The sequence below is a fragment of the Dendropsophus ebraccatus genome, chromosome 14 (assembly GCF_027789765.1).
Source record: "Dendropsophus ebraccatus isolate aDenEbr1 chromosome 14, aDenEbr1.pat, whole genome shotgun sequence".
In the NCBI taxonomy this organism is placed as follows: Eukaryota; Metazoa; Chordata; class Amphibia; order Anura; family Hylidae; genus Dendropsophus; species Dendropsophus ebraccatus.
The window spans coordinates 26668858-26693981 of record NC_091467.1 but is presented as its reverse complement, the minus strand read 5'-3'; the positions used below and the strand labels follow the sequence as shown (position 1 = coordinate 26693981).

The window sequence follows — 25124 nt, the reverse complement described above, 5'->3', positions numbered from 1 at the left end:
TATCTACCCTAGAAGAAAGTCATTGAGCGGCTTCCGTTCGATCCATTCCTCACCTGCCACTACCGGAGAATAGTCGTGAGGCCCCCATGTACATTAGATAACAGGCCAGTCAAATTGTCATGTTCAGCCAATGTGATTACCCAGTATTAGAGAATCATGCCTACTTTGTTCCAAAAACAGCGCCACACTTGTCCTCAGGTTGTGTGTGGTGTTACAATTCAGCTCCATTCACTTTTATGGAACTGAGCTGCAAAACCCACATGCACACTGAAGACAAGAGTGGTGCTGTTTCCGGCCATGTTTTTCTAACCCTGGATAACCACTTCAATGTAACTGAGCTGCAATACCATATACGGACAAGAGTGGCGCTGTTTTTGGAAATGTTTTTCTAATCCTGAACAACCTAACTTATATGGCTACCTCTACATTAAAAACACATGCATGCGCAGCCCAACTGAGAGTGCATGTATATGGGATGAAATAGGCCACAGCTTTTGCTAAACTACAACTCCCATCATGCCCGGATGGGAATTGTAGTTTTGCAGAGGTTGGGGGACGCTGCCCTTCATGTATAAACCTAGGAACTCTAAAGAATCTATCTCCAACTAGACATAGAAACAGCAGTCCACAGCTGCACAGGTAATCCTCATTTGCTGCCATGTCACCGCTCTCAGAGGTCCTCTTCCCAGGTTGCTATGGTTTAGTCGCTGTAGGCAGCAGATGTGGACATGTGGACTGGCATCTCGCGGAGACAGCATGACACCGAGCAGTCAGATTGGTGACGTTGCGATGACCCGGCGTTGGCTGGTGCCCCAGTCACACCTCCTCTGGCACAGGCTGCTGCACGTGGTGCTCACTAGAAGGTGCTAAGGAGCAGGGAAGGACCAAATCCACCATAGCAGCTTTATTAACTCTCCAATCGCTCTTACCTTTGCTCTCTAGTTACGCTATACCTTTTATCTGCTGGCTTCCAGCCTTATCGCTGACTTCCTGAATGTCAAGCCTCTTTACCTCCCTTGCTCCCTTCTTATCCTCGGCCTCTTCTCTACCACCTGCTCATGCTATACCTTTCTTATGACTATACTTTTGTAGACTTTTATGCTTTTTTTTCTCTTTTTTTATCGTCCTGCTCCCCTCTGTTTTCATTTTAGCCCGTGTAGAAGAAGCCGAGTGGCTGGTTCTGTTGTCGGTCTTTTCCCGCTTTCTTCTCATCTGTGCAAGTTTATCTCTGGTTTGATTTTCTCCGCATCTGGTGGGAATCAAAGTTGTTTATGGCAAACCTGGCATAAATCCTCCGCAATCAGTACCCTGTGTCGGCGTCCAAAAATAACATTCCTGCCTTTGAAAACCCTGCGGAGCAGAACTAAACAGACCAGGGCTGATTAACCACTACGGTACCCCAAGAAGGGCTGCGGTCAGAGGGCCACACGACACGTGGTAGTCTCCGACACAAAGTGTATAGGTGTAGGAAGCACCAGCATTAGGAAACTAACATTTTCAGTAACAGCGCCACTCTTACCGTCAGTTTGCGTATGGTATTGCAGCTCTATTCCATTGAAGTCGCAATACCACGCACAACCTGAGGACAAGGGTGGCACTGTTGGTGCAAGAAACAGCTATGTTTTTCTTATGCTGGATAATACTTTTAAATTCTTCATTGTGATATCCCTCTGTTACTCCACCTGGAAACATATGAATAAATTGACACTTACCTCGTCAATAGGGTGTGTCTGTACAAAGCCAAATGCAAAAAAACAGAATAGAGAATGGATAAGCCCTTTATATACAGTACCGTTAGATGTTTTCTTTCAAAAACAGCGCCACACCTGTTTTCAGGTTGTATATGGTATTACAACCCAGCTCTATTCATTGTAAAAGAATTGAGCTTTAATACCACACACAACCTAAGGACAGGTGTGGTGCTGTTTTTGGAAGAAAATAGCAATGTTTTTTTTTGTCTTAATCTTGGATAACACCTATAAAAAGGATATCAGTAACTTTGCTGCTTTGTTCCAGGAACAGCACCACTCCAGGTTGTGTGTGGTATTACAGGTCTACACCATTCACTTCAATGAAACTGAGCTGCAATACCACGCACACCATACCACCAGACCACCACCTGAGGACAAGAGGGGTGCTGTTTCTAGAAGAAAGTCGCCATGTTTTTATAACCCTGGATAACCCCTTTAATGTAAGTGGGCTACAATACCATACACAGACAAGAGTGGGAAAATTGGTTGCTAGGGGCAACTGAGCCAGTTTCACTTTACGCCATGTTTAATAAATCTCCCCAATTGTGTAGGGATCTGTACTGATGTTGTCCATATATGTAGGATGCTTTACCTACAAAGGATCTGCACTCCCAAGTCTTCAGTATCAAAAACAGACACAATGGCTGCCCTAGAATCAGTGGCATAGCTACCATAGAGGCAGGGTAGGCAGTTGCTATGGGGTCCGTGTAGGAGGGGGGCCCGGGGGAGAAGGTAAGAGCGTGCGTCCTTCTGCTTAACCCCTTAGGTACTGCAGTGTGTAAGTGACCCAATGTTTACTTACATGCTGCAACACAAAAAAGGGTTAACAAGCAGAAGACAGAGATCTCTGCTTTACTGCACTGTTAACCTCTGACCTCTGTTCTCCAGCTGTGAAAATGTGCAGAGGTCAGAGGTTATCAGTGCACCAGCAGTAAAGCATATATATATATATATATATATATATACATACACTCACCGGCCACTTTATTAGGTACACCTGTCCAACTGCACATTACCACTTAATTTCTAATCAGCCAATCACATGGCGGCAACACAGTGCATTTAGGCATGTAGACATGGTCAAGACAATCTCCTGCAGTTCAAACCGAGCATCAGTATGGGGAAGAAAGGTGATTTGAGGGCCTTTGAACGTGGCATGGTTGTTGGTGCCAGAAGGGCTGGTCTGAGTATTTCAGAAACTGCTGATCTACTGGGATTTTCACCCACAACCATCTCTAGGGTTTACAGAGAATGGTCCGAAAAAGAAAAAACATCCAGTGAGCGGCAGTTCGGTGGGCGGAAATGCCTTGTTGATGCCAGAGGTCAGAGGAGAATGGGCAGACTGGTTCGAGCTGATAGAAAGGCAACAGTGACTCAAATAGCCAACCGTTACAACCAAGGTAGGCAGAAGAGCATCTCTGAACGCACAGTACGTCCAACTTTGAGGCAGATGGGCTACAGCAGCAGAAGACCACCTGTTACTAGCATGGTGTACCTAATAAAGTGGCCGGTGAGTGTATATATATATATATATATATATATATATATATATATATATATACACACACACATGCAGTGCCTTGTGTTGTGCGTATGGGAGTGGGGCCCCTTTAAAAAATTTTGCTATGGGGACTCCTAGCTATGCCCTGCCTAGAATAGAAACGTATCTCTTTTATTCCTCTTGGAAATACGTGAATAAATGGACAATGTCAACAGAATGTGTCCCTACATACGTTCAGCACTGATTGGACAGTGTGAGGTTGTATGGGGCCACACCCTATTGACTAGTGAAGTGTCACACCCAGTTGTCACTTTATTCATATATTTTCAGGAGAAATAACAGAGGAACCTTTTTATTCTTGGGCAGTTTTTTTTCCATCACTATCTTTGAGTTGAGTCGCAGCACGTCAGGCGGCACAGAGATTTCTCCTCTGACTACCAGGTGCCAAAAAACAAGACAAGTATGTAATGTGCCATGTTTCCATCGATGCAGCCAATAATCTGATCTCCCCGTCCATCACTCATGTCAGTAAATGAGGCTTTATTTAGGGAAAGTTTCACATGTTCCATGTTTGACCTTATAGGATGACAGGATGATATTCTATCCCGCACCAATCCTCTCTGCCTGGACGAGGACAATGCACGGTATACGGCGGCAGACTTCTCCTGCCGTTGACAATTGTCGCAGTCAGATTCTATATGAACAGTAATATTGTCCATTAAAACCGAAGCTAGGCAGGCTGAATAGATGTATAGAAACTTTCTTCCTCCCCCTCGCCATTGAGGGAAGCAGACTGTAGAAGGAATCCATAGAACATGTAACCTGTTACTCCCACTGCATTATGACACAGACAGAAAGAATGTATGGAGCATATTATCTGCCCCCCCCCCCTACTGTAATACACAAGAGGAGCATATAGAACCTGACGCGTGTTCTGCAGTCTCCAGAAAAATGTCTGATCTGGTTAGCATTGTCTGTAGATGATGTTCTTTCTTATAAGCCTAGTTCTCCAGCTTGGGGAAAACTACAATTCCCATCATGCCCTGACAGCCGAAGGCTGTCAGGGCATGATGGGAGTTGTAGTTTTGAAACAGCAGGTGGGATGCACATCCTTATGAATTAGATAGACATTGTCCAACAAACTGCTTGCCAACACTATGGCCATTGTCACACCTATCCGTCATAAGATGAATTTAAAGGGCTACACAATGGTCAGTTGCCGATGCATTTTCGCTACCCTAGACCACCAGGGAAAGCTGATTAAGTGCCTGCTCTGCCTTAAAGGGTAACTCCAGTGAAAAAAATGTTTTCAAGTCAACTGGAGTCTAAAAGTTATACAGATTTGTAATTTACCTCTATTTAAAAAAAAAAAAAATCTCAATCCTTTCACTATTCTTCTAGTACATATCAGCTGCTGGATGTCCTGCATGAAGGGGTGTAGTCTATCCAGTCTGACCCAGTGCTCTCTGCTGCCATCTTTTTCCGTGATCAGTACAGATTTTTATGCAGATTTTCTACTGCTCTAGGCAGTTCCTGACATGGACAGAGGTGGCAGCAGAGAGCATATTGTCAGACAAAGAATACAGCACTTCCTGCTGGACGTACAGCAGCTGATAAGTACTGGAAAACTGGAGATTTTTTAAATAGAAGTAAATTACAAATCTGTATAACTTTTTGACACCAGTTGATTTAATGTGAGTAAAAAAAATGATCCAGACACTACAACTTCAGTTTAAAGTATATGGAGGCCCCCGACAAATGTCAGCGGAGAGAATGATTGTTGGATTTCGACCTCACAATACTGTTCTCCTTTCTTCATTAAAGGGATAGTTCACAAAAAAAAGTTTTATAGATTTGTAACTTACTTCTATTTAAAAAACTCAAGTCTTTCCATACTTATCAGCTGCTGTATGTCCTGCAGGAAGTGGTGTAGTCTCTCCAGTCTTACATAGTGCTCTATGCTGCCACCACTGTCCATGACAGGAACTGTCCACAGCAGGAGAGATTTTCTGTGGAGATTTGCTACTGCTCTGGACAGTTCCTGTCTCGGACAGAGGTGGCAGCAGAGAGCACTGTGTCAGACTGAAAAGAAAACACCACTTCCTGCACCACATACAGCAGCTGATAAGTATGGAAAGACTCTAAATTTTTAAATAGAACTAAATTACAAATCTATATAACTTTCTGAAACTAGTTGACTTGAAACGTAAACCTTTTCACTGGAGTACCCCTTTAAGTTTTGTTTTTTGTTTTTTTTTGCATTGTGACTAAGTGCTTTCCCAGCCACTCGGCTGTACGAGCCTGAGCTTCTGCAGATCAGCACTATGACGTTAGGCCTCTAGTGACACAGTGACACCATATAGTAATCCGGTGCATTTAAGTTCAAGGCGGTAAGTGTTGTCAAACGCGGGCGTGTCAGGTGGTGTCCTGTTTGGTCCTGTTTTTTTTTTTTTAATACTTGGATATTAATGACGTACAGGATTACAGGACTGTCTTTCTCGATTCCTAAATTTGTGGGTAAAATGCAGGCATCGGGGATTGTGGACTGTAACGCGGCTTCTCGCGCCTTACTCATGTTATCTCTCTATCCAAACAGGTGGCCGGATGGGAAGCGAAAAAGAAAGAATAGCCAATGTATGGGAAAAGGCGGTATGTCAGGTATGAGGGCGGCTGAGAAGGGGATTCTGCTCATAAGACATAATCTCTATCACTCCTTCCATCATATAATCCTCCCTCTACCTTCTGTCACTCCTTATCATGGAGCTCCACCTCCAGCTACCTTCACGTTACATGCTGCTTATTCTTATAAGAATTCTGCGTAAATTGTGCATAAGAGATGCAGCCATGTCTTCACCATGGGGCTGTGGTTTACCCCCTCATCTATGGACCAGAAAGTCTAGTGCAGGGATGGGGAACCTCTGGCCCTCCAGCTGTTGCAAAACTACAATTCCCATCATGCCTAGACAGCCAAAGCGAAGCTTTGGCTGTTTAGGCATGATGGGGATTGTAGTTTTGCAACAGCTTGAGGGCCAAAGGTTCCCCATCCCTGGTCTAATGGGTTCTTTGTCGGTCCATGGATGAGGTAGATGAACATGCTACTTGTTCTGTAATATGAGGAGAACATGACTTGTGCACTGTTAGGCTATGTTCAGACGCTGTATGAGACCGGCCATATCACGGCGCGGCCGGTCTCAGAAAAGATCATCCCGGCCGGTACTGCATAAGCGGCCGGATGATCTTTAATGCCGCTGAGTTCTGATGCGGGTGCATCCGTGCGCGCCCGCATCAGAACTCCCCACTGCACACAATGGAGCGTGCGGCCGGAGCAGCTCGCTCCACAGTGTGCACTGACAGGGTTTTCTGCGGCCGCTGTTCAATGAATAGCAGCCGCAGAAAACTGACACGTCAGTTTCTTGCGGCGCCGGTACGGATCCCGGCGGGAGTGTATACTATGGGGGAGATTTATCAAACATGGTGTAAAGTGAAACTGGCTCAGTTGCCCCTAGCAACCAATCAGATTCCACCTTACATTCTTCACAGACTCTTTGGAGTATGTAAGGTGGAGTCTGATTGGTTGCTAGGGGCGACTGAGCCAGTTTCACTTTACGCCATGTTTGATAAATTTCCCCCAATTTCTTTTGTCAATGTCACACCCTATTGACAAGAAAGGTAACACCCACTTTTCATCTTACATGGTGTAAAGTGAAACTGGCTATGAAATATGATTGGTTGGTAGGGGCAACTGAGAGAGTTTCAATGCAACATATATTTTCGTATTAATCATGGCCGTTGTTGCAATCGGCAACAACGGCCCTATTTTTACTAAAAATACGCTGTGTGAACATGGCCTTACCGTGTATTCAAACAAGTAGGCAAAAAATAAACCTTAAAGGGGTACTCTGGCAAAAAAAATCGGAAAGTTATATAGATTTGTGATTTACTTCTATTAAAAAAAATTTCAAGTCTTCCAGTACTTATCAGATGCTGTATGTCCTGCAGGAAGTGATGGTCTGACACAGTGCTCTTTGCTGCCAGCTTTGTCCATGTCAGGGACTGCCCAGAACAGTAGATGTTTTCTACAGGGATTTGGCTACTGCTCTGGACAGTTCCTGTTACGGACAGAGGTGGCAGCAGGGAGCACTGTGTTAGACTAAGAAGAATACACCACTTCCTGCAGGACATAAAGCAGCTGATAAGTACTGCAAGACTGGCGATTAGTAAATTAGAAATCTGCATAACTTTCTGAAACTAGTTGATTTGGGAGCAACACATTTTTGCCGAAGTATCCCTTTGTCTACATGCAGCAGACATAGCCTGGTAGTGTACCCTTAAAGGGATATCCGCGCTCACAAAGTTATCCCCTGATTAGTGGTGGTCCAACCACAACCCATGATCATGAGAACACTCATCCGGGGAGAGTTTACCTCAGCAGATGCAGACACCCAATATGCTTGGGATAGGGAATAACTTTGTAAGTTTAGAATACCCCTTTAATTTTTTATGGTTTTCTGGAGAACTGGAACACATGAAAGGGCTGAACATTCACAGTTCTTCCCACCCCCAGCTCTATGCTATGGCCGATGTGTGTAATACACTCCCCACCATTCCTTGCAATATTTGGGAAGGTATGCTTACTATTTTATCAGCCCTTCCTATAACTCCTGCTCCCACCTAAATTCTTCTGTCACAGGAACCAGCAGTCCGTGAAATATAAATCACATTTTTGTAAGTCAGCGCCCGAAGAATAAGTCTAAGGATCAATACAGATCCATCTTTAGCTTGATGTGACTAGTTGGGGCATGACGATGGCTTCTGAATTTTTTTTACTCTTTGCACATAACAAATCATTGCCTGACAAGTCTAGAAAAGTCTATTAATAAAAGATCCTTCAAAGTCATACGGTAGATTGGAAAGTTTATTGATATGACCTTATACATATATTAGGTATACATACACCTGGTTTAAGGGGTAGTTCACAAAAAAATGTTTATTTCATATCAACTGGTACCAGAAAATGCCAGCGATTTGTACTTTACTTCTATTAAAAAATCTCTAGTCTTCCAGTACTTATCAGCTGCTGTATGTCCTGCAGGGAGTGGTATTATTTCCAGTCTGGAGAAGAGGAGAGGTTTTATATGGGGATTTGCTGCCGCTCTGGACAGTTCCTGACATGGACAGATGTGGCAGCAGAGAGAACTGTGTCATACTGAAAAGAATACATGACGTCCTGCAGCACATACAGCAGCTGATAAGTACTGGAAGACTTAAGATTTTTTTTTTATAGAAGTAAACTACAAATCGCTGGCACTTGCGGGGACCAGTTGATCTGAAAGATTTTTTTTTTGTCAACTACCCCCTTTAAGCACCTAATAACCTAGTTACATGTGAACAGACCCATACAGAGGTTCCAGAACCAGATTGGAAAACACTATAAAAGAGTTAAAAGTTTATTTTTATCAATAAAATGCAAAGTGAATGTAATGAAGAAAAAGATAAATCAGATGAGTATTCGGCATGACCACCCTTTATCTTCAGCATCAGTTCTTCTTGGGACTTGTCTATGGAGGAGCTCAGCAGGGAAGCTGTTCTATCCTCTTGGAGAAGTAACCTCAGATGTTCTGTGGGTATCACTGCGCAGATCCTTCTGTCTCTTCATGTCATTCCAGACAGACTGTGAGATTGCGGGTCTACAGAGGCCATATTACCACTTCCAGGAGTCCATATAGTCTTTTACCATCTGACCACTGCGTCCATTCTGCATTGCCTGTTTCTTTGTGCTTCTTAAAAGGAGCTTGAAAAACATGTCTTGAGACCCCAGTCTGCTTAGAAATCTTTGTCTGAGAGACCTTGCTGATGTCTTGTTGCCATGCTCAGTCTTGCTATGGTGTGTGTCCTATGACATGAAGTTGCAGAGTTTGGCTGTTCCTCACCCAGTTTTAAACCTCTTACAATGCTGAATCTGTTTCACTTAAAGGAGAAGTCCGATGAAAATTTTTATTAAAGTATTGTATTGCCCCCCAAAAGTTATACAAATCACCAATATACACTTATTAAGGGAAATGCTTTTAAAGTGCTTTTTTCCCTGCACTTACTACTACATCAAGGCTTCACTTCCTGGATAACATGGTGATGTCACTTCCTTGATAACATGGTGATGTCACTTTCTGAATAACATGGTGATGTCACTTCCTGGATAACATGGTGATGTCACTTCCTGGATAACATGGTGATGTCACTTCCTGGATAACATGGTGATGTCACGACCCGACTCCCAGAGCTGTGCGGGCTGTGGCTGCTGGAGAGGATGATGGCAGAGGGATGCTCAGTGTCCCTCCAGTGCCCTGTGTCCCTCAGTGTCCCCCTGCCATCATCCTCTCCAGCAGCCACAGCCCCAACAGCTCTGGGAGTCGGGTCGTGACATCACCATGTTATCCAGGAAGTGACATCACCATGTTATCCAGGAAGTGACATCACCATGTTATTCAGAAAGTGAAGCCTTGATGCAGTAGTAAGTGCAGGGAAAAAAGCACTTTATAAGCATTTTCCGTAATAAATGTAAATTGGTGATTTGTATAACTTTTGGGGGGGCAATACAATACTTTAATAAATATTTTCGCCGGACTTCTCCTTTAATGACTGTGTTTCAACCTACATATGATGAAGATTATAACTATTATCATCTGATCATATACCTGAGTATAATTCTACAAGGTGGTCCCTGAGGTTGTGAAAGTATAACTACAAGAACTGATGCTGAAGAGCGCTCACACCAAATATTGATCTGATTTCTCTCTCACTTTGTTAGGCTGTGTTCACACTGACGTTCTACTGTCTTTTTTAATCCTTTTTTATTTTAGAATGGAAGTCAATTAAAAAAAGCAGATCCAGACACAGATGAATCTGTATTTCCATTAAAGGGAAACAATCAGCAAGATTGTGCAGATATGGTTCCCTCCGGCACCGTAAGAGCTACTGTGCAGCTCAGAGCATGTACCAGCCACAGCTCCAGCACTGGTTTTAGTAAGCTAAAAAGTTTTATTTTGCCTCGCGAGGCCGGGAGAGCGGCAGCAATAGTCATCTGGGCGGGAAGCCACCCATGACTAGTCACCGCTCTCTGCCTGCCGGCGCGCAGTATGGGTATGGTTGACAGGCAGAGAGATCCATTAGTGGCCTCTCTGCCTGTCAGTCATCCCCGCACTGGGCGGCGACAGGCAGTGAGTGGTGACTAGTCACAGATGGCTTCCCACCCAGATGACTAGTTGCCGACCCTCTCCTGTCCTCACGCAGCAGAATAAAACTTCTTTTCCTGCTCACTAAAGCTGCTGCTGTAGACCCTGTTGTTACGTGCCGCAAACTGCACAGTAGCTCTATACGGTGCCAGAAGGAACCATATCAGCACACTCTTGCTGATTGTTTCCCTTTACATGGATACGTTAAAATGGACTGCAAAAACGCAGTGTGAACGTAGCCTAAATTGATAAACCTAAACTATTAACCCTTCCATTTCTGAAAACTTTCTTCCTTTGCAGCCTTTCTTCCACACCTGCCTAGTACTGTATACGTGATATGACTACTTTGCCTGCCGAAAAAGCACAACGGCAAGGTGTTCCTTGAAAGCGGCCTATCCGATGGCACGATGCCCTTAGCGCTCCTTTGTAACATGACCGCGACGTATCTTATAACATCAATGTCAAGCCCCCCCCCACACACACACACGTTTTGAGCCCCTCCACCGCAGAAGCCGCTGGTTCACCCCACGCAGCAGGCCCCCCTCTCGCCCCGCTGCCATCTCTGCACCGTCCAGACAGGATTTCAGAGTTATAAAACATAATTACTTCCGAAATGGCGAGAGAGAGAGAGATTCAGAAGGGAGAGACACTCCGTAATTGCTCCCAACACAATGAACAGACCCCTCTTGTGTTCCTGAGTCTCCATGCATTGGGTCGGCCTTTATTGGCCTTGCTGTGTGTGTGTTCTCTATGCTGTGTGTCTCTATTAGATCCTTTGTGTTTCCTTTTGCTCATCTTATCTTTTTTAACACTAACGCTTGTCTCTCTTATTGACCTGTTGTTCTGGCACACTGTGTCAGGAGTCTGTCCATACTCCCACAGCCTGTATCCATGTTATTGACTTGAATAAGACTGTCCCCCTCCTTTCACCCGGTGACGCAGGTGACAGCTCGGTATCTCTGCTCTCTGCAGGGTATATCCCTAGCTACTTGGACAAAGATGAGCCATGCGTGGTGTGCAGCGATAAGGCCACAGGTTACCACTACCGGTGCATCACCTGTGAGGGCTGCAAGGTGAGTAAGCTGTCCGACCTCTCGCTGCCATCTCTTGTGCCTGACACCTCGATCTGTTGATGTCCGCCTATGTTTAGAACGCGAGGACGGCTTCTCCCCGCGGCGTTGCCAAAGAGATCAAATACGTCAGTAAAATGAGTTTGTTGACAACACAGAAAGTCAATGATGCGATCACAACATGTTTTTGAAACTTTTTGTTTCTCTACATTGCACATACTGTATAAAGAACATGTCACTATAGCAGTCATCTCCTGTGGTTGCAAAACTACAACTCCCAGCATGACTACCAGCAACTCCCAGAGTGCTGGAAGTTGTAGTTTTGCAACAGCCGGAGAGCCACAGGTTGGGGAAGGCAGGTTGGAGTCTATAATCTCCTTTTAGCATCCAGGTACAAACATAGGATTAACATTTAAGACCAGGATCTCCAGCGTCTTTATTACACGGATCGCTCCTTACCTGCTATTGTCCTCCTTCTCCCCCGGCTGCAGGGATAGGGAGCGTTCTCTGTCCTCCTGAATGGCTGCAGGATAAGGTTGCTATGTCCGCCTCTTGTAGTTGGCACACAGAATTAGGCAGGAAATAGCAACAGGAAACCGCCAAAGTGGATTAAAGATGGATTAAAAGCAGCCGAAACAATATAGATAGTAATCTGGAGGGAAGGTAACAAGTATAAAGTGACAAAGATAGATAGATAGATAGATAGATAGATAGATAGATATATAGATAGATAGATAGATAGAGCAAAAGTAGAGGTAGACAGGTAGATATAAGAGATAAATACATATGAGACATATGGGTAGACAGTATAAAAAAAAAGCTCAAACAATATAGATAATAATCTGGAAGGAAAAACACTAGGATAGATAGATAGATAGATAGATAGATAGATAGATAGATAGATAGATAGATAGATAGATAGATATGAGATAGATATTAGATAGATAGATAGATAGATAGATAGGAGATAGATAGATAGATAGATATGAGATAGATAGATAGATAGATAGATAGATAGATAGATAGATAGATAGATAGGAGATAGATAGATAGATAGATAGATAGATAGATAGGAGATAGATAGATAGATAGATAGATAGATAGGAGATAGATAGATAGATAGATAGATAGGAGATAGATAGATAGATAGATAGATAGATATGAGATAGATATTAGATAGATAGATAGATAGATAGATAGGAGATAGATAGATAGATAGATAGATAGATAGATATGAGATAGATAGATAGATAGATAGATAGATAGATAGATAGATAGATAGGAGATAGATAGATAGATAGATAGATAGATAGATAGATAGATAGATAGGAGATAGATAGATAGATAGATAGATAGATAGATAGGAGATGGATTATGTGTCAAAAATTGTTGGAGTTGGCCAATATTTGCTATGGAAATACATATATCCTTTATTCTGCAGGGCTTCTTTCGCCGCACCATCCAAAAGAATTTACACCCCTCGTATTCTTGCAAGTACGATGGCTGCTGCATCATCGACAAGATCACCCGGAATCAGTGCCAGCTCTGTCGCTTTAAGAAATGTATTGCTGTGGGCATGGCAATGGACCGTAAGTATGAGGACCAAGATCAGAGGATTCTAAATGTAATATTCCAGATTCTATGTATAACTATTTATCACTATGCATCGACTATATTAACACGTTTCCTATTGCAGACGTTTGCCCTTGTACAGTAACGGGGCAGGCATGATTTTCTTATGCCATTCAGTCTTCATTTACCGCCCTCCTTCTCCGCAGTTGTCCTGGATGATTCCAAGCGGGTAGCCAAGCGGAAGCTGATTGAAGAAAATCGGGAACGGCGTCGGAAGGAGGAGATGATCAAGACTCTGCAGCAGCGGCCTGAGCCAAGCAGTGAAGAATGGGAGCTGATTCGTATCGTAACAGAAGCTCACCGGAGCACCAACGCACAGGGCAGCCATTGGAAGCAACGCAGGAAGTTCTTGGTGAGACACGATGGAAGGAAGAAGTTTTAAAGATATTTTTGGTTCATCTTAGACTCATGTGTCCCCTAAACCTTCCTCTACATCTGTTTCTATGATCTAATTCAGATTTTCCTTTTCTTGTTACCACCATCTTGAGAGCAACAGATCTCTTAAAGATTTATTAGTCTAAAACTTTGTTTAAAACTAGACCAGACAGGAAGAAGGTGCAGCAAATTTATGTCAGTGGCACACGCTGCATGATAAGTTTCCTTCCACCTGCACATGTGACTTGTTAACCAGCCAGACTGTTACCAGATGATTAAAGATGAGTGAACCTCAAGCACGTTCGGGTATGTGCGAAGCCAAATGTGTAGCATTTGATTACCTGTGGCGGAAGAAGTTGGATACGGCCCTAAGGCTGCCATGAAAACATGGATAAAATCATAAGCCATAGGCTGTATCATGTTTTCCAGGACTCCAACTGCATCCACCTTCTTTAGTCACTGTTAATCAAATGCCGTACGCTCAGGGTTCACTTATCTCTACAGATGGTACCTCAGCACATTTTACTATCACACTGTTACTAAATAAAACTAGTAGCAAACACCAGTATCCCCTCTATACAGTACTCATACAGTAGTGTATATACCAGCTCTATACAAGTTAGGCAGACCGTATAAGTAATTACAGTACAGGTATATCTGGGGACTACAAGTGACATCCAGTTGTAGTCATTCTCTTTCAGAGAGGTTATGTGCCCCCACACTGTAGTTAGTCCCTTTTTTTGCCCCACACTCTAGTTAGTGTCTTTTGTGTTCCCACACAGTATTTAGGCCTCTTTTGTGCCTCCACACTGTAGTTAATTCCTTTGGTACCCCAATACTTTAGTACGGCGCTTCTGTCACACTGTACTTTTCTGTCCTCTCATACTTAGGCCCCCTTTGTGCCCCAATACTTTAGTTAGGCCCCCTTTGTGCCCCAATACTTTAGTTAGGCTCCCTTTGTGGCCCAATACTTTAGTTAGGCCCCTTTTGTGCCCTCTACCTTACTGTATTTAGCCTTCCTTTGTGCCCATATACTGTAGTTGGGCAGCTTTTGTGCCCAAGTACTGTAGTTGGGCTCCTTCTGTGCCTTCATAATAGTACAGCCATATGTGATGGTCCCAGTACTCCAATATATTAAAAAGTCAATATTTTATTTTATATGAAAAAAAAGATGTCATGTATTGACACGCATTGCATGGGCGTGAAACGCGTTGTTTGTTCATGTGGCTACTATAATTTTGTATCTTTTTTTTTTCTATGGAAAAAAAAGTATTGACTCAAATATTGGAGTGCTGGGACCAACACATATTTTCTGTTCCTTGGAGAATCAGTGACTGGCTATCGTCAGACTCATGCACCCCCTTAAATGATGAATACGTGGTGAGCTGACATTCACTCTGTTTGAAACCTCATTAATAGTGCCTGTCTCATTTTTTTTTAGCTTTAAAAGAAAACAAACTCACCCCTCCTTGTTTCCACACCGAGTAGCTGTGTTGTCTGCTATAAGCAGCCTGGGGCCTACACATTGCAGTGATATCATCGCACCACCTGTGCCATCCTTGCTGGCTCACCCCTAAATCAGCCGGCAGCACAAAAGTTTATGGGCCAAGTAGCCGACGTCTCTCTGCTCTCTCACAGTTTTCAGCCGTGTCTGCATTCTGAAGATGCACATACAGTTGAAAACACCACTCTCTTGGAATTTTGGCATACATGCCCTGAATACATACATGCCCTTGGCATACATGCCCTCCCATGGGCTCTCCTGCTGCCCGGGATTGCACCCCCTGCAAGTTTTTTTAATAGGGAAATTGGCAAAACTAAAGGATAATCTGTAACATTTACAGAGTACTGATCTATTTCTTGGTGTCCAACCACACAAACAGAGCGGATATAAATAAGACAGATGTGCAATATGAAGTAGTCTGGGGTGTATGAGGCCACAACCTGCAGCATCAAGGTGGAAGTACATAAATAAAGGGCTGTCTGTTTGTATATAGCCCTAAATATATAGGAACATATATGTATATATCATCCTGATTATCCATAAAGTTTAGACCAGAACATACAGAACACTTGTTAGACATCTGCCATCTAAACACATGAATTCTTCATTAACCCTGTAATTTCATTGCGTAGTTTAGAGGATGCACATAAGGCTGGTATTATGATGCGGTATGGGGAAGCACAGATTTTTATATGTGTGCATGTCAGGATACAGACGGGAATCTCTTGATTTCCTTAAGCAAACATCCTGTGCAGATGGAGAGGCTGTGACCTCTGAAAGAGAGCAAGCGGCATCTGTTGAGCCCCTCCATGCTTTCACCCATTGGCAAAGCCACACAGCTTGCTGGAAAGTGTGCAAGTAGACAACAAGGATGCACAGGTCATCATCAGACACCTTAGGGAAGGAATCCTGAGAGTTGTAGTTCTTGGGTTTGACTGTGGTTCCCTTTTTGCAGCAGTGCTTATATACTCGTGTACCATTATAATATATATATATATATATATATATATATATATATATATATATATATATATATATGAGCTTGTTGGACATCCTATTGGGCTAAATCGGCCTCCACGAGATTTTGTAGTGTGTCTTTGAGAATGAGTAAGGTCAGGCATTCATGTTGGATGAAATTACAATGGGCATACCCATTCATCTCAATGGTGTTGGAGGCCAGGCCACAAAAGGCATCACACTTAGCCTTTATGGACCTTGGTATATAGTATAAGAATTCGCTTCACTGGAATTAAGGGGCCAAACATCCCCGTATTATTATCCTTCCTCCACCGGATTTTCCAGTAGGCACTATGCATTCCATTAGCAGGGGCGTAGCTAGGATTCATGGGGTCCCATAGCAAAAAACTGTACGCCCCCGCCCCCCATAAGCAGAGATCTCCTTGTCTTCTGCTTTTTCATTCTTTTTTTATGTTGCAGCATGTAAGTGAACACTGGGTCACTTACACACTGCTGTACATAAGGGGTTAAGCAGAAGGACACAGGAGACTCTTATCTTCCCTGTGCATCCCCAGGCCCCCTCCCCCACGGGCCCCATAGCAGCTGCCTACCCTGCCTCTATGGTAGCTATGCCACTGTCCATTAGGTAGTGTTCTCCAGGCATCCGCCGATCCTTGAGTCATCCATTAGACTGTCTGATAGTAGAGCGCAGTTCATCACAAGGCCAGTGTCAGCAGCTTTACACCACTCCAGACATTGCACATGGTGATCTCAACATTACAGCCATTTTTACAAAGCTTCCGATACAAAGAACTTGTGCTGATGTCACTTCCGGAATTAGTTTGGCACTCTAATGGGGTAACAGATGATAGGCAATCATGACATGTGACATACCATGCTGGGCATGCTGGGAGTTGTAGTTTTTCAATACAGTGAGGGCCACGGATAGAAAAGCAATGAACTATAGCAGGGGTAGGGAACCTTGGCTCTCCAGGTGTTGCAAAACTACAACTCCCATCATGCCTGGACAGGCATGATGGGAGTTGTAGTTTTGCAACACCTGGAGAGCCAAGGTTTCCTACCCCTGAACTATAGCATAATTGTAGGTAGGTGAACCTCAGCCTATTCCTTGCTGCTATACACTGGCAAATAACATATATGTAGCAGAGTTCAGTAGATGCCTGCAAATGCTTTCTATATGTTTATTTTCTAGCAGGTTGCTCAAGTCTTATCTGTGTGCACATATACTGTAATCTATTGCTTCATTAGGTTGACATTTTAGGACCACAATACAATAGTATACATAGTCACACAAGTATCAGGCTGCTGTAATGTAGGGACCACAATGTAATACTATATATATATATATATATATATATATATATATATATATATAGATTTATTTATTTATTTTTATTTTTTTTGCACATATAGATTACTAGAGCCCATTGCTGCATTGAGTTGAGATGTAAGGACTACAATCCAATATTATATGTAGTTTTGTGCACATACTGACTACTAGAGCCTATTGCTGCATTGAGTTGAGATGTAAGGACTACCATGCAATATTATATTAAGTTTTGTGCACATACAGACTACTAGAGCCCGTTGCTGCCTATAGTTTACCACACTGCAATATGACACATAGTCACGCCAGCACCAGGGTGCCATAATACATGTAAACACATCACGATGGGTAATAGATAAAGCGAGACCCCAGCTGTCAGTGCCCCAGCGTGCATGCATACACAATAGATGTGTCATGCTGCATCAGCACTCGAATAGAAGTGACTGTGCACGATACTCTGCAAAACATAGGCACATGCCGCCCTGGGGTTATATAGATACAATGCACTGTGTAATGTGGGTCATAACCCAGAGGTGCCAGGGTGGCTGTAATGTGCAGCTATCTGTCATTGCTGCTTTTATATGCTCAGGTTTTAGGTGTTCAGTGCCATCCTTCTGTCTGTACGACCCTTCTCTTCCCATCTTTCATCCTTTCACAAACTTTCCCGGCCACATATGAAGGGAGCAGTCCCTGCCCGATTCTTCCCGCAGCAGTGTTAGGTTTCTGCCAGCAACACCTCCTTTTACTTAGATGATGCAGTGCATTTTCCTATATCTCGCCATATGGCTGTGCTGCAGAACCTTCTAGAAATTCACACGCAAGTGGACGCTCGGCAGCGGTGTACATGTCCGCCCCTGGCACGGTTCTCTTTCTGTACTGTCTCGGCTTTCGGCAGATACACTTGTGCATTGAGATCTTTTCCATTCATGCAACACTGCATATTAATGAATGATATTTGCACAGTGCACAGCTGTTGACCCTATAACTTGGAATTTGCTTCTTGATGCCCGGACGGCATTGATTTGATCATGGATTCCTGCACATTTAAGATTAGTATACTTCTCGCAGGCCTCTGCATGACGCACGCATGTATATTCTGTCAGAGAAGGATAGAGGCAGCTGGGAGCTGCAGCTCCTTCGCTCCCTCCCTTCCTCCCATGCTGTCTCCCCACTCCCTCCTCTCGGCATCACGTGGATGGTACACGCTCTCTTTCCCTTACCGTTGTGCTGCCTTGATGAACAGCTCCCTCTGCTGGCTAAACACCAGACGTGCAAATCATCTTCGAGCTCTATTCCTTTTTTGTATAAAATATTCATATAGAAACATTTCGCAACCTATAAACCTTTGAACTCATTCATGTCATCTTCTCTTCTCTCCCCGGCACAAAAGCCTGAAGACATAGGACAGTCTCCCATGGCGTCGATGCCAGACGGTGATAAAGTCGACCTAGAAGCTTTCAGTGAGTTCACCAAAATAATCACCCCTGCGATAACTCGAGTGGTGGACTTTGCCAAGAAACTGCCTATGTTCTCAGAGGTGAGTTTCGGGCAAAAGAAATGTTCATGAATGTAAATCCGGATGAGGGCTATAAACTTTTCAGCCTCTTAAGCAAGGAAACAAGTCTCCATTGCATCCTGCTTGCATCCAGCTTTATTCACAGTCCTCAAATTAATACGCAAGCAAAACCCACGCATTTTGGGCTTCATAGATGACATTGAGGCCCGAAACGCGTTGTCCTGTCTGGTACTTGTTATTTCAATGCCTTAAATATAGCTGAAATTTTATACCAACCAGGTGCTGGAAACTTCCTTCCTTATTTCTGGTATTCTTAACCTTCCTGGACGCATAGTCCTATGATAGTCCTTAAAGAGGACCTGTCACCCCCGTTGCCGGGGTGACAGGCTCCCGACCGCCCGCTAAAGCCCCTTATACTTACTTGATCGCGCCGGGTCCCGCTTCTTCGGCCGGTCCCGGGACGGAGATATCTCCGCGGGAAGCCCGGCACGCGTGCCACTGAGGTGAGTCCGACACTCATAGAGAATAAATGGTGAGTCTGACGCTCCATTCATTCTCTATGAGCGCCAGACTCATCTCAGCGGCGCGCGCGCTGGGCTTCCCGCGGAGATATCTCCGTCCCGGGACCGGACGAGGAAGCGGGACCCGGCGCGATCAAGTAAATATGAGGGGCTCTAGCGGGGGGTCGGGAGCCTGTCAACCCGGCACTGGGGGTGACAAGTCCTCTTTAAGCTGTTTTTTGTAATATACAACTCTAAACCTCCTATGTGGACTTGGTTTCACCAAAAATGCAAAAATGATGCAGTGGAACATGCTTGAATTTTTATGGACCCCCAAAATATCTGCGGGAGATTAGACCCCAATAGATTAGACACCCCTCACCTAAGTGTCCGTCGTGGGAACACACCTTTAATGATATCTAACCTGTGCTTCCATTTACAGCTACCTTGTGAAGACCAGATTATCCTGTTGAAAGGATGCTGTATGGAGATCATGTCTCTCCGGGCTGCCGTGCGTTACGATCCAGACAGCGAGACCCTAACACTGAGTGGTGAGATGGCAGTGAAGCGAGAACAGCTGAAGAACGGAGGGCTGGGGGTGGTCTCTGATGCCATATTTGACTTGGGACGATCTTTGTCTGCTTTCAACCTCGATGACACAGAAGTGGCTCTGCTGCAAGCTGTCTTGCTCATGTCCTCGGGTGAGTACACTTTTCTTTGTAACCACATATGGAGAGGGGGTTCAAGGTGGTATCCAGAATTAGAAAAACATGGCTGCATTCTTTTCAGAAACAGCGCCACACCTGTCTTTGGGTTTTGTCTGGTATCTCTTAACTGAAGTGAATCAGCTGCAGTACCACGTGCAACCTGTCTAAAGGTGTGGCGCTGTTTTGCAAAAAAAGCAGCCATGTTTTGCTAATCCTGGACACGGTTACACGGCAGTTTGCCGCTTCATAGCTATAAATGTTATGACATCACAATTGTTCTCTGGCATGAGCTCTAAGTTTTCTCTCCTTTCCTAGACCGAACAGGTCTGATCTGCACAGACAAGATAGAGAAATGTCAGGAGACGTACCTCCTCGCCTTTGAACACTACATCAACCACCGCAAACACAACATTCCCCACTTCTGGCCTAAGCTCCTGATGAAAGTGACTGACTTGCGCATGATCGGAGCTTGCCATGCCAGTCGCTTCCTACATATGAAAGTTGAGTGCCCCACGGAGCTCTTCCCACCACTCTTTCTTGAGGTGTTCGAGGACCAGGAAGTCTGAGGGGCAGTGGAGTGGGGTAGAGAGGAAAGGGAATCGCTTGGCTCTATTCCAACCTGCCATCCCTGATAGGCTGTCACGTCCTGAGAAGGATAGAGATGAGTGGCTCGTACAAGCTCTTCTTCTAATGAAAAACTGCCATCGAAGTCCGGCACTAACCAGGAATGGATGCTCCCAGGTTGGCATCGCCCTGCAGCAGATCTTCAATCACCATACTGGCATACGCATAGAAACACGGATTTTAAGGCTTCGTCTTTTCTACCATCCTGCGATCTTACGATGCAAGCTGTCACCTCTTTCACCAATGCTTCTGAAAACATTTTGGTACACTAAGACCCGAGAATTCATCATTATTATCATCATCATTATCATCATTATCATCAATGCTCACCCGCTGAATGTTGCCTGGGTGACATAAATTTGGAATATGGGAAGGGTAAAAGTTATGAGCAAGGCTAAATGATCTATTGCCCCCCATATAAAATGTTCACATTTAAGTGTGTATATATATATATATCTATATATATATATATATATATATATATATATATATATGCACTCTATATAGCAAACAAAACATATATATAATATGTATGACTGAGAAGACAAAGGCTTCAACTTAGGTAGTGCTTGGCCATGTTATGCTGAGACATTTGCAGACTCAGGACCACCAAATGGCAATAGAGTCAGCTCCTTCCTTGGCCAGAGCTGCCTTGTACACATTGTGCGTGTCCACCGACGAAGAAGCGGGGGGGTTTCTCCTCGCCTCTGTGTAACATGCAAATTGTCCACCTTGTCCCATTTCTGTGAGCCGAGGATTTGTTACAGAACAGAGCACTTACACGCTGATAGGTGGGGAATATATCTGATTATGCGGTACATCTATATATATATACACAGAAAATCCACGCGGTATACGAAGGCGAGGTTGTCATATGTTAAAAGGGAAGCTGGTTACAAGGTGGTCCAGCGTATCTGGGCTGTTTTAGTGACAAGGATATGATATAGGACAAGTAGGCAGCAGAACAGTGAGTGTTGCATATTTGCAAATCGGTACTTTATGTAGATATATTGCAAAATCAGATATATCTCTTCCGCCACCTATACACAGTGAGTTGGGTTGAATGTTAGGCCTTCCTCATTGAACGTTGAGGAAGCTGGGGGATGTAGTGATGACTACACCCGCACACAGAATTCCCTCTATGGCACCCTCGGTTTATACAAATCACCCCACGCACGCCCGCTTGGGTTGAAAAATTGCACCAAAGTCTCCCCCCCCACCTCTTTTTCTCCCTACTGTCCCCATTAACACTGCCATGCGGAAAAGCAGAAACCCACTGCAGCTATACAAACCAAAAATGTTTCGAAAAAGCACTTTTAAATGCCATTCTTGCAGATTCTTGACCCTTCTTTGCTGCTCTTGCACCCTACAATGATGGATCTTCTAGCGATCTGATCCTACATGGCTTTATGAAGTTTCCAGGCCTTACTGTATAGCCAGCAATGTCTACATACAGACCCTTTTTTGGAGGGTTGCTCTGCCAATATTTCTTACAAGATGGGGAAATCCTGTTTTATTGTAGACTTTTAACTATGCCCAGTCCCTATCTTCTTGCACTTTGCAGAAAGCACTTCTTACCAATGATGGTTCCCCATTTATGTTTGAATGTTTTTGTTTCCTCATAAGCTCAATGAATATAAGCACTTAAGTTCCTCTTTTTTATTTTAATTTTTTTAAGACTTGATCCTACTCATTTTTGGACACCTTTTTACGAGAGCACAATGTGTTCTCAATATGGCACTAAAATAAAAAGCAATCTCTAGTGTATCTCCCCAATGAGGGCAGGTATCACCAATGAAGGCAAAACGGATATAGCAGAATCCATTAGCGTGCCCTCCTAAGCTATATATGGTGGAGTCAGCCTTTTTGTGGACTTAGACAGTATTGATGGCACTATAGCCCTTGAGACATTTCAATTACATAATTCTAGTTGTCCCTTGGGCTGGATATTAATACTTGGCTTGGAAAGCCTGCCCCCACCAATTGGCAGCAGAGGTGTAAATAGCTAAAGTGTAGGACAGCCTTTGGCATCGTTCACACTATTTGTTTTGTTAGGGAACCTGTAGAATGGTGGCATGTTATAGAACTGGACTACATCTAATTGACCAAAATTCCTGTTCACTATGATATCAGTGGGCAGAGTGACTTAGCTGTCAATCACTGATTTGGACCACCCATTGAACTTTAGGAATTAAAAGTCAGCATAAATTTCAATTTAAAAACTAAAACTTTCTTGAAAAACTGTATATCCCGGATGAGCCACCATGTTCAACAAGTCCGGTTCCCTTTAACTATAGAGTTCAGATGTACACATGCGTAAATGGGACTTTAGCACATCTCATTTGCACAGTGTGACATCAACATAAAAGTATTTTCTGCATTTGGTTTCCAAATTGCAGCATGCCTGAATTTTAGCATTTTGGCATTGTTCCCCAACGGGGAACAAGTTAACGTCTTAACAGAGATCTGATCTTAAATCCTATTCCTTTTGCCTTAGGACTTCCTGTGACTATGATACTGCAGCCAACGCCAAAATAGGTAGATTTTGGCCATTAAAATATAGCACTTATCCCCCTTCCCCAACCTTGACTATATATTTTTTATTTTCCTTTTTATGATTTAGTATTCTAGGGTTCGACATTTTCCGCAGGCAGATTTTTCCCCCCTCTTTCACTCCCAAAAAGCCGAATTACTGAAGCACTTAATTGATGATGCATATGCATGTTTAGATACTTTTTTTTTCTTTTTTATAAATCCTGAATATTGAGACATTTTCTTTTTATTTTTTTTTGGATTTGTAATATTTCGAAGCGAGGATGGTTCTGCAAAGGGAATTCTGTGCCATAAAGCTGGGGAGAACAATGTTGCATTTGATTCTATGCTGTCATGGAGGTGACAACTAAGCACGGGTTATTAACTCTTTTTATCATTGTACCGAAGGGGAGGAGGAAAATGATGGTGGTAACCATTGCTTAGTTAACGTCTTCTCGTGTAGAACGGGGAATAGGTCTTCAAATCATTCCACTACCAGAGAGAATCATGAGCATTGATCTATGGAACAAGGATAAATCTGTTACTTTTACGATAAAGCTTGATCATTAATCCGCTAAGCTATGGGGAAGTCGATTATAGGGTGCAGATTTCTTCTTATAGGGGACGGGGGGGGGGGTTGATCCATGATTTTACGTACCTAGTAATGGCTATGACCAGGGGTGCATTTTATAAGCTTTTGCGTTTTAAAAGCTGCTTTCTTCTCTCTGGTTCTGGGTGGTGCTAAATTTCCTCGCAACATGAAAAAAAAAAAAAAAAAGAAACGCTCTGCGTCTGTCTTACCTCAGCTGCTGAGTGGATGAAGAGAGTTGGTTGTTTTTGTTTCCTATTTTTTTAATAGTGTTTTTCTTGGTTCTGGGCTGGGTTGACGGTCAGCCTTTTGCACTGCCGACTGCCAATGTGGCCCCGAGCACAGAGCTATCTCTCTTAGCTTAACGTCTGCGGACTTGACGTTAAAAAGAAATATGGTCCGGTCCACTCAGTGGACATTAAAAATTCCAGGCCTTCGAGGCCTGGCTAAATTTACCCAGAATCCCTTTCGCCTCTATCCCATCCCCCTTTTTGTCTGTCTCTTTGTCTTTGCAAACTTGTGTGCTTAGCACACTCTAAATAAGAAAACAAAATGTGTATATATTTGTATATATGTGCTTCTGTGTATACACCTATAAGGTGGCTACAAAGTGTATGTTTGTCTCTCTCAACCCCCTTCGACCTTGTTACTTTAATTCAGTCCCCTTGCTGCCCATACGTCCGCCTTGCCAATCAATGGTAGGGGCAGACTTGCTCTTTTCTTCTGTAATGTGGCTTGAGGGGAGGTCAAGTGGAGGATAGCTCAACTGTTTTTGCATCAGGTAGCAATACTGGAGTATATCGGTAGCCATGCATCTTATACAACTGCTAAGGAGGCTTACAAGAACATATCTTGATCAAAGGATTTGGAGATGACTTGGACAATTCACCCGATGGGGTCACCACACCCCTTCTCTTTACCCGTTTGCTGCCAGGTGGTTTTCTATGGTGGATGAGGGAACTACAGTTAAAGAGTTATAGATTTTTTTGTTAGGAATGTTTTTGACCAGGGCTACATGATTGATGCTTATTCCATTCAATGACATGTAGAATTCGCAAACCCACCAGCTCCTCATTGGGACATATCCTCATTGGTTTTAGGGTTTCCACCCGACTCAACAGCTTGGACTGATACAGATGTGTTTTGTTTTTTTTCCTGACGTGGTGGCGATGTCCACAGCTAACTCTAATCACCTGCATTTTCTTCCTGTCCTGCCTGGATCACTGGTCGCACTGGAATGGAACGCCCACATGGGTGACCTGTTCCTTCCAAGACCGCAACACCCGCCA

The 25124-nt window shown here is 43.7% G+C and overlaps 1 protein-coding gene across 5 annotated transcripts in view; it reads left to right on the top strand.

The window, feature by feature from the left end:
• Positions 1–23892, top strand: part of THRA (thyroid hormone receptor alpha) — a 130580-nt gene extending 106688 nt beyond the window's left edge. For 4 of the 5 annotated variants that reach the window (XM_069951947.1, XM_069951949.1, XM_069951948.1 and 1 more), the window contains exons 3-9: positions 5849–5910; positions 11424–11554; positions 12993–13140; positions 13330–13535; positions 18758–18904; positions 19826–20084; positions 20406–23892. In XM_069951947.1, the coding sequence (XP_069808048.1) occupies positions 5849–5910; positions 11424–11554; positions 12993–13140; positions 13330–13535; positions 18758–18904; positions 19826–20084; positions 20406–20656 (1204 nt within the window). In that variant the 3' untranslated portion in view covers positions 20657–23892. The remainder of the gene's footprint in view (positions 1–5848; positions 5911–11423; positions 11555–12992; positions 13141–13329; positions 13536–18757; positions 18905–19825; positions 20085–20405) is intronic. The other variant, XM_069951951.1, reaches the window with a different exon arrangement.
• The last annotated feature ends 1232 nt before the right edge of the window (positions 23893–25124 follow it).